Raw genomic sequence first — 13,209 nt, 5'->3', positions numbered from 1 at the left:
TAATAAATAATAGCCTTTATAACAATCATTGCAGGATAAAAATGTATTTTTTGATGTGAGACAAAGTGTGAACTGTGCAGTGAATACTCTTTTACTTTTACTCTTTTGGACCCCGCTGCTCGTAAATTGGTGGCACATCAGGCTGTTGCCAGGTTTGGTTTTCTCTCTCTGTTTTGACAGGGTCCTTGAGTTTGTTTGGATCAGCTCTGTCTGCCCTTTTGTCCCTTTTCAGATTAGGTCTCTTTGTTTTTTAGGAAATGTATTTACTCAATGCATGCCAGTTTTCAGGTAGGTTTTTCCACACGTCTGGTTATTGAAACTTCTGGGCATATGAAGACCTGCAGCGCTGGGACGTCACAACAGTGACCACTTAAGATGGAGACATTGCAGTCAACAATTAGATGTTAAGTATTGCCTAAATAAAAAACAAACCCACAGATGAGTATTCAGAGGAAATTGTTACTGCACAAAAAACAGGAACTCCTTTAAAATGTGTGCAATAAATCAAATTGTATTGAAACTATTGGTGTTTATGCACTTTAGTGATATATGAGGTCAAAGCTTGTGGTCGTTGTGTTCCTGCTATTTTGTCCACTATTTATTTTTATAGCCTCTGTCCCAAAGCCACAATGTCAAGGTTTGTGTCGGCCTAATATTTGCTCTCCGTGTTGTTTAAGCTCCTGCAGAGGTCAGCGCAGATCACACAGAGGTCGGGCAGATCAAGCCCAGGAGCAGACGTCTGTGTCACATTCCTCATGTGGCCATCACAGAGAGACGATGTGTACTTCTCTGCAGGGAGACGGGGCTGAAAGTACAACTCTGTTTGTGCCTCTGGGGGAACTGAGAATCATTTTGACTTTGAGTATATTCAAGTGTTGAGTATTGACATTAGATCAAGGCCTAAGTTAGTCATCCACCACATTGTGTTGAATGTAAAACATGCTTTTATCTTTATTATTTAAACAAGTTCTAGACTTGCTCAACAGTCAAATGTCTCTAATGTGACAAACAAAAGCACAGACATGCTTGAGAATTTTAACAACTATTTATTGTCTTGAAGTATGTAACAAAATAAGGGCTATGAATAAAAACAGCATTTTCGCTTTGTACAACTAAGAAAATGTTTACAGACAAGCAAAACTAATTGTACAAAAAACAATGGTAACATTGATACACAATAACAAAGAAGGTAAAAACGATAAAGAACAGAACATCCTCACGTCAGTGTGCAAACCGTTTATACAGATGGACGTGTGGCCTTTGGTAAGCCGACAAATCCTGATAAATTATTTAAATAGCATTTATCTACACACACGCACACACACAAATCAACCTCTCACAAACAGCTAAGACAAAACAATAATTTATCTGCTAAAAACAGCATTGGACATACAGGATAGAGCAAAAATTATTTATAAAAAAAAGATATCTCCCCTTGTACTGTTACTGTCACTCGGGTAGATCATGGGATTGGGAACTCGTTGTGTTTTTAGATATGAAATGTCTTTACTATTTACAGCTCATGCTACAGTGGCACTAAGACGTCCGTCATTTCAAAGGAATATGAAAAAGTTTGTGTAGGTTGTGTTTTTGTTTAATCAAATTATACAACAGCAATGAGGTAATATTTGTACATCAAAGATTTCATCTCTCTCTGAAGAAAAGGCACACAAGTCACATACACTTCATGCTAGATAGCCCTATCTAGCATGGTACAGCGGGAGATGATAGACACTGATGCCTGGCTGTACCTGATTTGATATTGGATGGATTTCTTTTACTTTTTCAAAGCATTCAAATTTCCTTTTGCTGCCTACATTGTAGGTAAGAGTCAATAAATTACATGTATTTACATAATTTAAAATTGAAATCCTCAGAAGCCGAGGGAGATAAATCTCTTCAATGACCAAGGTTTTGATGTAAGATGGGGAGTATTTTGGAGGAAACACTGGCTCTATTAATTTTATGCAAAATAATTCTTATTTTTTCTTACTGGTTTGATATGGGAAGGTCTCAACTTCCATCTCACCCTGAGAGTTGTTTAGTCAACCAGATGGCATCAACAAAGCCCACGATACTTCTAAGTTAAAAGAAATAACTAACCTAAATTTAATTTTGTATTTCTCTATTAGTAGATGGGTAAAAGCACTTCCTTGTTCCAGTCTTCCACATACAGTACATACATGACCACAAACATCCACGACATCATGTTCCCCTTATTTGTAACCCGCACCACTCCCAACAGTTTTCTTAAGTCCTTAACAACCAAGATCCCTAAAAAATGTTATTGCTGTCTTCATCCTCTGAGTCCTCAAAAGTGATATCATTCAGAATCTACATCATGGCAGATCTGGTAAAGCAAAAGGAATATTTCATCAGTTTTTTTTCTTTGGGATATCCATCCAGAAGGCAGGGTAGAAAGGCACACAGGCTGAAGAGGTGAGACCGAAAGAAAGAGAGAGAGAGAGAGAGAGAGAGATGTAAAGGCTTGGAAGTGCATAGTTGTCTATGGGGAGCCGCTCCCGCACAGAGATGAATGAGGTTTTCAGAGAGCGAGAAAGCAGGCAGAGCTGGGATAGAAAGGTGTTTGTGTCCTACTGGCGAAGCTAGAGGGCTTGTTTTCTCTTTTCCCCAGCTCTCCCAGCTCTCCCTGCTCTCGTGGATGCTAAGGGTGGAGGAGAAGGGGCTCTCTGATCCTCAACTGGCAGTCAACCGGTTGGTGCTCTGCCCGAACCAGCTTCAAGTTACCCTGAGCTGACCACATGCCCTTCGCCTCGTCTGAGTGCGCGTGCCGCAGAAGAAAGAGATGCGGAGATAAATCTGTCCCTGGACTTTGCATCAGAATACATAAGTTCATACTTTATACAAAAAAGGTGCATTCCTCAGAGCTTCCTGCGCCGTGCATTTAGACATCTGTTAAAAGAAGGAGAGGAAAGAGTTGGATATGGCCTCAATTTTAAGAACAGAACATCAAATGCTTTCAGGGAAGTTTATGTTGCGTAGATCCTTACCTCTGCATTCATACTTGAGGTCTGAGAAGTATACCATCTCTTGTGAGAAGACAAAAAGACCAAGCCTGCCACCAGCATATGTCTTGTCGTAGATGCTACCAGTATCTGCCATGATCTTCTTGCCCTCGTACATCACAACTCTGTTGGAATAACAGAAACATTGAAGTTGGTGAGGTCCAAAGCTTATGTAGAGTAAACTTCTATGTGAACTAATTAATATCCTCTACCCACCTAATAAGTCCTGTTCTTGGTCTGTGGATCAGATGCCATCTGTAGGCAGTGAAGTCTTTCCATCCAACGTTCTTAGGGTCATGCCAGAGAGTGCGGACCTAAAGCATGGGAAAATAAACAGCCATGGGTTTATATTTTCACACCTACCTATATTTAAATCATCATTTGGGGGAGATATAACCTCCAAAGGTCCACCAAATGTCTTACCTGTCCTGGGGTATTTCCTGTGTGCCAGAGGGCATTCCTCAGATGCTCTCCTGGGCCAGTGGTGGAGTTAACCACTTTGATGGACAGGCCAGAGTAGCCCTGGGCCTTGGTGGGTTTATTCGACCAGTACGTCTGCGTAATCTGCTTCCACATGACCACATAGAACCTAGGAACTGGACTGATAGCCAAACACAAAGCCGGCGTAATCATCATCCCTCTCTGTGTTGATGAAGAAAGTTCCACTGAAGTCCACTGAATTGAACTCGTGGTAACCTGAAAGAAAAATGCAAGTTAAAGACTAGAATTGAACTTAATAACAACTTAATGTATTCAGATATTGGGTGCATTTTGTACACAATCGCAACACATTCCTTTTACTTACCAACAGCAATGCCAGGGTCGCAGTTGACAGTTTGAACCAGTTCTTTGCCCTGATGGCGGACAACCCAGTTAGGATCAATCTGCGAGGTGCCTTTGGGGTCAAGAGGAACCATCTGGAACTGGCGGAAGTCCGTCTCACTAATGTCAAAGTTCTCTGGGCATACATCATAGATGTCAGGTACGTTGTCTTGGTCAAAGTCATCTTTGCAAGCATCTCCACGGCCATCACCTGAAAAATATACATCATATACTCATAAATAATAGAAGATCTGTAGACATGCCATGAGCTGTGTTTCTGTGTCCTTTAGGGTTGAACATGGACAATTTTGCTCACCGTCAGAATCCAGTTGGTCAGGGTTGAAGGCCAGTCTGCAGTTGTCCTTGTCATCAGGGATGCCGTCGTTGTCGTCATCATGGTCACAGGCGTCTCCCTTGCCATCCTTGTCATGGTCAGCCTGGTTGGCGTTAGGGATGTATGGACAGTTGTCCAGGTTGTTCTGGTGTCCGTCCTCATCAATGTCCTGGTTGCTGTCACACTTGTCTCCCACCCGGTCATCATCTGAATCCACCTGCAATGGTGATAATGATATAATGAAGTAGCACTTTAACATAGGTAGGTTTATTACATTCCACCGTATCTTTTTTCCTTCTACCATTGATCATCTCTCCTCTCCTGCTTTCATTAAGGACTTTCCTTAGGCTGGAATCACTCTGCCTCTGTAAAGCTGCCAAGCTCAATTTGTCTAAGATCTGTCAGCAGGTTTTAGCTACTGAAAATCAAACATCACTCCACAAGACTCTGTTGCTCCTCCTACTCCAATTTGCTTGTTGAGCACCTCCAGCATCTGTAGTGAAGGGCGAAGTCATGCTAGCCCTACTTGGCAGAACTATACACACCCTGCGGCAGTAATAAAGAATAGGGGCAAGGGGGATGAATGGAAGAAGATGAAGGGTGGGAACAGGGGTGGGATGTGAGGATTTGGGTAACTGTGTAGAACCATAATTCTGCTGTCAAAGATGTCAATAAGACCACAACTTTTGAAGAGGCATTTTTGCAGTCTTTGGAACAGCATGTAACATTGCTGCGTCCCATGTCTGGACTTGTCTTTTTCGGCCTTTAATTGCACCGTACAATTCTCTTTATTCACTCTCACTCTCAATTCACTCTTTAAAAACCACATCAGTGTAGATTTAGACCCACCCGTCCTTCCCCCATCCTTTTCCTGAGTCCCGTTGTTCAACACATTCCTATTTCTCAGTGTAGCATAGCACAGGTGGACTGAGCAGGCCTGCGGTGCACAGACAGGGCATGAACAGCCAGGGCCGGCTCATTCCTTAGTAATATCCAGCCTACGGCCTTATCCCTCACATTAGCCAGCTACGTCAATGGGCCATTGAAAAGACCCCTAGCCCCCCACCACGCCTTATTGAACTGATGTGCCCTTCAGCTGCATCCAGGATTTACTCCACCTTTACATGGCGTGATAAAGCTGAGACAACTACACAGGGCTAATCACTTAGGCTCAATTGAAAGACAGATATATGCTGAGCTATAGAGAAAGGCAGGGAGATGAATGTGGATTATTGTTGGTGGGTGAGGTGGAAGGAAATTGGGAAGGGGTGGTGTGTGTGTCCACACACCTGATCTGGATTATGTTCCAGAGGGCAGTTATCGCACATGTCTCCCACTCCGTCCAGATCTGTGTCTCTCTGGTCGACATTGTACACATGGGGACAGTTGTCCTTCTCATTCAATATCCCTGGGGAATTAATGGAAATGTTCAAAAGTAAGTACAATATAAGCATGACCTCACTTCAGAACATGAATGGAGATGTAGATTTCCAGAGTTTTCATCTTATTAAAGTTTCTAGTCCTCACCATCTCCATCAATGTCCACAGCGCAGGCGTCTCCCTCTCCGTTGTTGTCTGTGTCTGTTTGGTCTGGGTTACTATTGTAGGGGCAGTTGTCACAGCGGTCACCCACATCATCGCGGTCATAGTCATACTGCCTGGGGTTGTACACGAATGGACAGTTATCCTGTTTCATAAAGAGAAAGACAAAGACAAAGGGGAAGAGAAGAGTTGAGGATACAGTATGTTTTCCTGTGCAGTGCTTGTCATTTGCCATCTGAGCATGAGTGGATCCCTTTTCAGGGAGGGAGCAATGCAGGATGAAAAGGTGCTTTATTTTTAGGCCCTGTCCAAAATCTAATGTTGGGATTAGCAAACACAGTGCAGCTCCTTCAGAGCTGTACCTCAGTGTTGGAATTTGAGGTTTTGGCTAAGGCTGGGGAGAAACATTTGCTTTCCTACTGAGCCTCCCCACCCTCTCCCCCTCTCCACCTGCCTTCTTATTAGACAGCATGAATGATGAATGCAAAAATTGCAGAACACACACACACACTCCCTTGTCCACGGCTATTGCCACATCTGGAGAGTTTTACTTACTCTATCGTCAGGAATGCCATCATTGTCATCATCATTGTCGCAAGCATCTCCAACGCCGTCCTTATCGTAATCTTCCTGTCCAGAGTTGGGGAGGTTCGGACAGTTGTCCTGAATAACAGACAACACAGTGAAAGAGTCAGAGATGATAACAAACACACAATTAATATGACTTTATTTGTTTAAGAGTAATTTGCTTTGCTTCACAGAACATATTAGAGCCTCTCTGCTTCACCACTATGTACCTTTTTGCAGTGGTAGGTGGCGTTCTCCACACAAACCAAGTCAGCATTGGGCCAGCCATCCAGATCTGTGTCCTCTCCACAGATATGGCCGTTGCCAGCATAAGCCGGGTTTGCACTCACAGCGGTACATGGGATCGGCAAAGTGTCCAAGGTAGTTACAACGGGCGTTTTTGTTGCAGTCATGGCTTCCATCGAGGCAGGGATTACGGGGCGTGCACACCTGGAAGGTGAAGCAGGAATGCATGGTTTAAATGATCAGACTGGCTGTGCATAGTCCAAATTCATGACATTCTGTTCTTGGACGGCACTTGCCTGTTTCTTAGCAGCAGCCTGCTCCACACCCTTGCCAAACGGTTGGGGTCCTGAGTAGCGAGGAGGACAGGGCAGACAGTTGTAGCCAGGATCTGTGTTCTCACAGCGGTGCACACCATTAAACTCAAAGCAAGTATCTGGGACCTCCTTGCACTGTTTTTAGGATACAAAGAAACAATCATTGAGATCATTATGCTTGGAGACTTGGTAGATGTTACAACAGACATCAACCCATGTTTTTACCTGACAAAAACTTTGTACAAGATCGAAGGAATTTTTACCTCATCAATATCTTTGCACTTGATGCCATTGCCGGTGTAGCCAGCTGGGCACTTTCCACACTTCCAGGAACCATCAGGTAAACTGGTGCACTTGGCTCCAGCAAAGCAAGGGTTAGACACTTACTGGGGCATGGAGATTTCTGACACGCCTCGGTTTGTCGGCCTTCTCCCTCGCAGTTCTTTCCTCCAAGCTGAGGGGTGGGGGAGTTGCAAAGACGGATACGGGTTATGACACCAGCACCACAAGTGACGGAGCAGGATGACCAGGGTGACCAATGGCTCCAGTTGCCGTCCTGCTTAACTGACGGCCGCAAAGAAAAGGTCAGAGGTCAGTTATCAGGAAGTGATGGACCGCTTTGGCACTCTATCATTCATATATTATGGCACACTGATGAGGACTCGAAGTTAATTAGCTTATTTGTTTGTGTTTGGCTGATGGGTGAGAGTATGTTGGGTTTACTCACATCGCTTGTCACACTCCTGGAGGTAGCAGTCGCGGGTCTGCACAGAGGTGCCCTCGCAGTTGTTATTGATACGGTCGCAAGAGCGCCCACGCTGCTGTATGCCCCGCCCACATGACACAGAACAATGGGTCCATTCAGACCACAGCGACCAGCCGTCTTCTGCATAGTCGCTCACTGAGCAGGAGGGAGAGGGAGAGAGTATGAGAGAGAGGGGAAGAGGCAGACAATAAAAGAGTTATTCCTGCGAGGCAGCACCCCCTCACTAACACCCCCAAGCCTAAATGAGGAGGGAAAGCTCTTAAAGCGGAGGGCTAATGGTGTGGATTTAGCTGGGACTTGGACAGAAAGAAGGCCGTCTGTTGAGAGGGAGGGCAGAGACTAACATGCTGAAGGACGCTGGGGAAACAGAAAGGGCCACTGTCCTCAGGATACATAGGGATGCCCCATTGGCTTATGTTTTCCTAAAGAGGAAACAGATTTTGCAAACATGGCCCTGGGTGTGTAATGACTTCAACAAGTGGCTGAGGTCTGTGTCCCCTGTTTATTTAGGTTTCATGGAAGCAGCCAAGCCTGCATAGGTATGAAGAACATGTCACTTCTCCTCATGTAGAAGATGGCTTCACTAAACAGCCAACCCATTTTCCATCCCGCTTTAACCAATTTTGGCAAATTACAGCCATTTCAAAGATGTTTCGGAGCACAAAGCACCAATGTTCCAAACACATAAGCACCCTTTCATTTACTCGGATGTTATTGCAGTTAAATCATCTCTAAAGTTAACATGTTTTTTCTTGTATAGAAACCTTTACATCCAGTGAAATATTTGTGGCTTTTTGTTTTTATATGGCAAATAACATATAAAATGTCTCTTTCTGCGAATGGGGCAGTGTTTGAATGTCTGTTAGTTGAAGCATATACATTCTATCTTACAGGGGCCATTTATACAGTAGCTTACAGTGCATGTTTACGTAAATGTAATTACAGTGTGCTTTTCCTTTAGCAATGCAGATTTGAACAATGAGTTGTGTTCTAGAAAACAGATATGCTTACGTGTTCCACAGCGTGGGCAGCACTCTCCATCAGAAACAGTAGCATTAGCACAGGAGATCAGGGGGCAGGAGATCTTGCGGCACACAGTAGCAGAGTTCTGCACGAGCACAGAGATCAAATACAGGGTTAAACAAATGCTCACATATATATGTATATCAACCAAATGTTGCTGCAGTTTTATTGCAAAGGATGTCTATGTGCTGAGTTAAATCCCCATTTCCAAATGGAATTGAGGCACATCAGAACCGTGTCCCTAATGTGGAGTTGAATGTGGTGTAAACCTTTTTAAATTAGTGCGTATTGGAGGGTAAGTCTTAGTCCATGTCCGTGCAACCAACTCATTAAACTCACTGCTCCAACATTTGAGTTTGCACAGATTCATCATGCCAGAAAAACAAAAACGATTCTGGCTAAGAGCGGAGACCCCTGCAGACAGCCACCTGCCCACTGGGTCAGAAGAGGGTGGGAATGAGTCCAAAGTCCTAATAATGGAAGTCGGTTTGACTGTGGAGCCGGACTGGGCGCTGAGCCCCAAACAAGTAAAAGCAGACTGCCAGCACAACCTGTGTGGGTGCGCTGTGAATGACTCAAGGATAACAACGGCCTCTAACTATGCATGCTAATGTTCTCCCTCCTGGATATGATCACTGACTCGGAAGAAAAGGAGAAATAAGGACAACTCGCGTATCAGTGGAATTAGTGAAATGCAGGGAGCTTCCCTGCCAAGTGTTGTGCACCTGAACCCATCCCTTCTTTCCACTTGTCAGAGCCAAGCTCTTGTTCTTAATTACAATGCATCACTTATAGTCTGGTCAAGTCCCTCTAGGCCACACTCGAGTTGAACTTCTGTCAACAGACCTCTCATTACAACGGTAAAGGCTGGCTGTTGGCCTTCTGCCAGGCCTACACATCACTAATTACTGACCAGATCAGTTGAGTGCTGCTAAGTGTGTGTGTGTGCCTCGGGTGCGAGTTGCCTTTTGCGTGCGTGCGTGTGCGTGCACAAACAAGTCAGAGCATATAGGGCATCCCCTCACATGTGTGTTTAAGTACTTAAGAAGAGACAATACACACACTGGAGATCTCACCTGACAAGTGCACTCTGTGCAGTCATCGACGGTCCACTCGTCTCTGTTCTTGTGCACAATGCCGTTGTGGATGCAGACGCCACTGTGAATGCCAATGCGGTTCTTAATCAGTTTGTTCTCATCCGTCTGGGAGGGAACAGAGAAAACATAGATATTGATTATTTGGATCTTATATTAGTTGGCAAAACCTTCTTTTCCCATTTAAAATGTACTTTATAATAAAGATATGTTGAAACTTACTGGACACAGTAAATAAAGCTGTGCAAAAAATAATCAATGATTATGAGTATTTGTTTATGTGCTTTTAAAAATTAGTAAAACATGTGATAAGACAAGTTCATTGTTATCCATACAAGCCAACTATAAGATGTAGAGAGAGAATATGTTTGAGTAGGACTTTATACAGGTTTGGAAGCAGTTTTGAATGGATGCCATAAAGATGTTGTAGCTGTGGATCATTTTAAGATTAAAATGTTATTTTGCAGCTTTATTTAAGCAGATTTCAGTATATGTAGGCTGCAGGCTCCCTTGTTTTCTAAGCACTGAGAGTATTAACCCCATTTGATTAACAATAAATATGTCTTTACAGTGTAAAACCTGATCAATATGTTAGTTACCACAGCTCCTTAGTTTATTTGTGTCTAATGTTATTTTGACAGCACACACACACACACACACACACACACACACACACACACACACACACACACACACACACACACACACGGTCTCTTGCACTCTGCCACCAGACGGTCTGGCGTGTTTCCTCCTCCTTACCAGCTGGCGGAGTTCATTGGACAGCTCCTTCACCACCACACCAAGGCCCTTCAGCTCCTTAAACATGCTGATCAGGTCCTCGCAGGAGAAGCCACAGACCATCTGCAGGTCTTCACCACAAAAACAAAGAGAGGAGGGTCATGAATTGACAGTGAAGGTATAAAATGAAAGTCTAATGAACAGACGTGAGCCAGTATAACAGGGGTGAGTCAGTGGTATTTACCTTTAGTCTTGTGTCCAGTGTACTCTGTTCTGATGGCCGAAGAGCCATTGAGGTTCTCCAGGATCATGGAGTCAGTCGTTATGGCTGAAAGAAGAACAGTGCCATACGTCAAACCACATATTTAAACACTCATCATTATGCTTGACTTGTAAATAAGGGAGGATGTTGTTCTTAAAATGTCACACATCCCACACATGCAGTAAATCATTACGACAAGTAATAAGTTAATACTGCACAGCCAAGAGACCACAGTCCCCGTGGAATATTCGCTAACTGGCATTCCTGTGTAACAAGTGGTAAACAGGGAGGGTTTTTATGTAGAAATCAGCAAGCAAATTAAGTGTACACATTTCTTTGATAAGGACTTAGGACTTGGCAGTACATGAAGCTGATGAGTGATGAGTTAACACACAAGAGGTCTGATTACTTACAGCTTTGGCATCCTTTGTTGCGAAGGATGGCTTCCAGTGATGCTCCAAACACAAACCGCACGTTTTGTAGGACACCCTGCAAGTATCGATCAGTTTAGGGTATAATCCACTTCATCAGTAAATAAAACTGCTTTTCATTGCATCAGTGTAAAAGCATTAAAATAAACATTTAGTCCTGCCACATGTGCGTTTTTACGCACGTTTTAAACAAAACTCTCCGCTGACAACTGAATTGCCTCGGTGATGTTAAAAAACAAATCTCCACATTTAAAAACTAAATCTCCCGTGTGCTCACCGTGAACCTGTCCTTCACGGCTCCCTTGCCAATCCTGAGCTGCGAGCTGGCCGGCGTCTCCAGCGTCAGGATGCTCTGGATGGGCGCATCCAGCTCTGCTGTGTTCACATCCTCGCATCCCGCGTACAGCTGCGCCCGGTCCTCCTGCACGAACAGCGTGATATTCTTCCACTGGCCCGTAGCCAGATTCACATCTTCAATGGAAACCACCTGCTGCTTGTTCTCGGTGGAGAAAACTATGTCCAAGGTGTTCGCCTTGCCGTTGGAGACGATCTCAAACACGGGTCCGGAGCCATCTGTCTTCTCCACGGTCAGGAGGCTTCCCCTGCTGCGTTTGAACTGCTTGAAGTTGAGCAGGAGGAGGAATCCCCTCTCGGCGTGGATGGAATCGATGAGGTCCCTAAAGGCGCTCTCGGGGACCGGGGGGATCAGGTCCGGGTTGAGGATCTTGTAGGCGGGGCTGTACGGGTCGTCTCCTTTCACCAGGGTGACCCCGTGGTTCTTCTTTGGGACTTTGACGAGCTCAAACAAGTCATACACGCTATTGTCGTCTCGACTCTCTGCGGGTGAACAATAAGAAGCAGTCAGCCTTTGTCTGGCAGGGCATTGCATGTCTGTTGTTTTCAGTTTCAATGCACTGCAAACCTCCTTTAAAAAAAACACTCCAGACTCTCATAATAAATATATAAGAAATAGTCCTATCTGTAAAGAAAACTTATATTCAGAGGAGTTCAAGTTGAATCACTTCAGCCAAACTCACCTGCGACTCGCGCACTCTCGCAGGTCCAACACATCAATAGCAAAAATATCCCTGTCAACTTCATGGTGAAGCACCAACCTGCTGCCTGTGACAAATAACGACAGAAAAACCCAACAATCTAACCATTTATAACATTAATATCAATGTCAGACAAAGTCAGGGTGAAAACATAAAGAAATTATTAAAGTCGGTCACAAATCAATAATGAATGCCCGTGCAGTTGCCACTCACCTGTTTAACGAAAAACAGCAGAGCAAAAGGAATAAAATCCCGCAAAAAAATATTTAGATATCCAGCAATAATCCTCAAGAATGAATTTATGGCGAATTATTCAAAATGAAAAAGTTCCACCGGGAAAAGAAGGGAAATAATACAAATCTTGCGTGTTCTTTTTTCTTGATTGAAAACTTGTCCTTGCTGGTATCGGCCGCTAAAAATCTCCCTTTTAAGCCGAGGGGGACAAAGTGCTATTTAAATAGTTTGATGCCATTCCTAAGAAGTGGCGTTGTCCAATCACGGTGAGCTGAGAAAAAGGGACGAGCTTATCCTCTTAGCTCGGAGAGAGAGAGAGAGAGAGAGAGAGGGGGGGGAGAGAAGGGGGAGAGGAGAGAGAGGGGGGGAGATGAAAAAAGCGCTTTTGGATGAGGGACCAACTTCAGTGTGTTGCACTCAGACTTTTAATGGACCAGTGTTTCCTCTCACATCGTCCATCCATCAGCCTTCAGCAGTATTTCCATCTCAGAAATTCCCAGAAGATAAACACACCAGAAACTGCTGTAATATTCCGGTGATATTCCACAAATGTCTCTCTGGTATGTAAAGTGACTTTTATTTTTACAAAAAAGACAAGCAAGATCCCTCCTGGGAAAATACAACAAGGTCTGCTTAATATGTCACTTTATATTATTGTTTTAAAGCCCTTATGGTGTCAGTAGCTGCAATATTCTCAAACAATCTCATGCACTATATTCCTGGGACCCATAATGCATCTGCAATTTATTTTATTT

At 43.9% G+C, this 13,209-nt stretch overlaps 1 protein-coding gene across 1 annotated transcript; it reads right to left on the bottom strand.

Moving 5' to 3' along the window:
* Positions 1-1,026: 1,026 nt before the first annotated feature.
* thbs1b (thrombospondin 1b) lies at positions 1,027-12,652 on the bottom strand. Its single transcript, XM_029425258.1, is given in 24 exon segments — positions 1,027-2,913; positions 3,012-3,151; positions 3,243-3,340; positions 3,450-3,617; positions 3,619-3,722; positions 3,832-4,059; positions 4,165-4,399; positions 5,472-5,590; positions 5,710-5,869; positions 6,280-6,387; positions 6,522-6,623; positions 6,625-6,741; positions 6,834-6,986; positions 7,115-7,236; positions 7,239-7,415; positions 7,579-7,752; positions 8,629-8,725; positions 9,717-9,842; positions 10,494-10,603; positions 10,717-10,800; positions 11,148-11,223; positions 11,443-12,002; positions 12,203-12,287; positions 12,434-12,652. Coding segments are annotated over 23 exon segments (3,330 nt in total). The 5' UTR covers positions 12,267-12,287; positions 12,434-12,652; the 3' UTR covers positions 1,027-2,905.
* Positions 12,653-13,209: the final 557 nt, after the last annotated feature.

The sequence above is a fragment of the Cottoperca gobio genome, chromosome 24 (assembly GCF_900634415.1).
Source record: "Cottoperca gobio chromosome 24, fCotGob3.1, whole genome shotgun sequence".
Taxonomy (NCBI): Eukaryota; Metazoa; Chordata; class Actinopteri; order Perciformes; family Bovichtidae; genus Cottoperca; species Cottoperca gobio.
The sequence above is the reverse complement of the archived record's forward strand: the minus strand, read 5'-3'. Positions and strand labels throughout refer to the sequence as shown.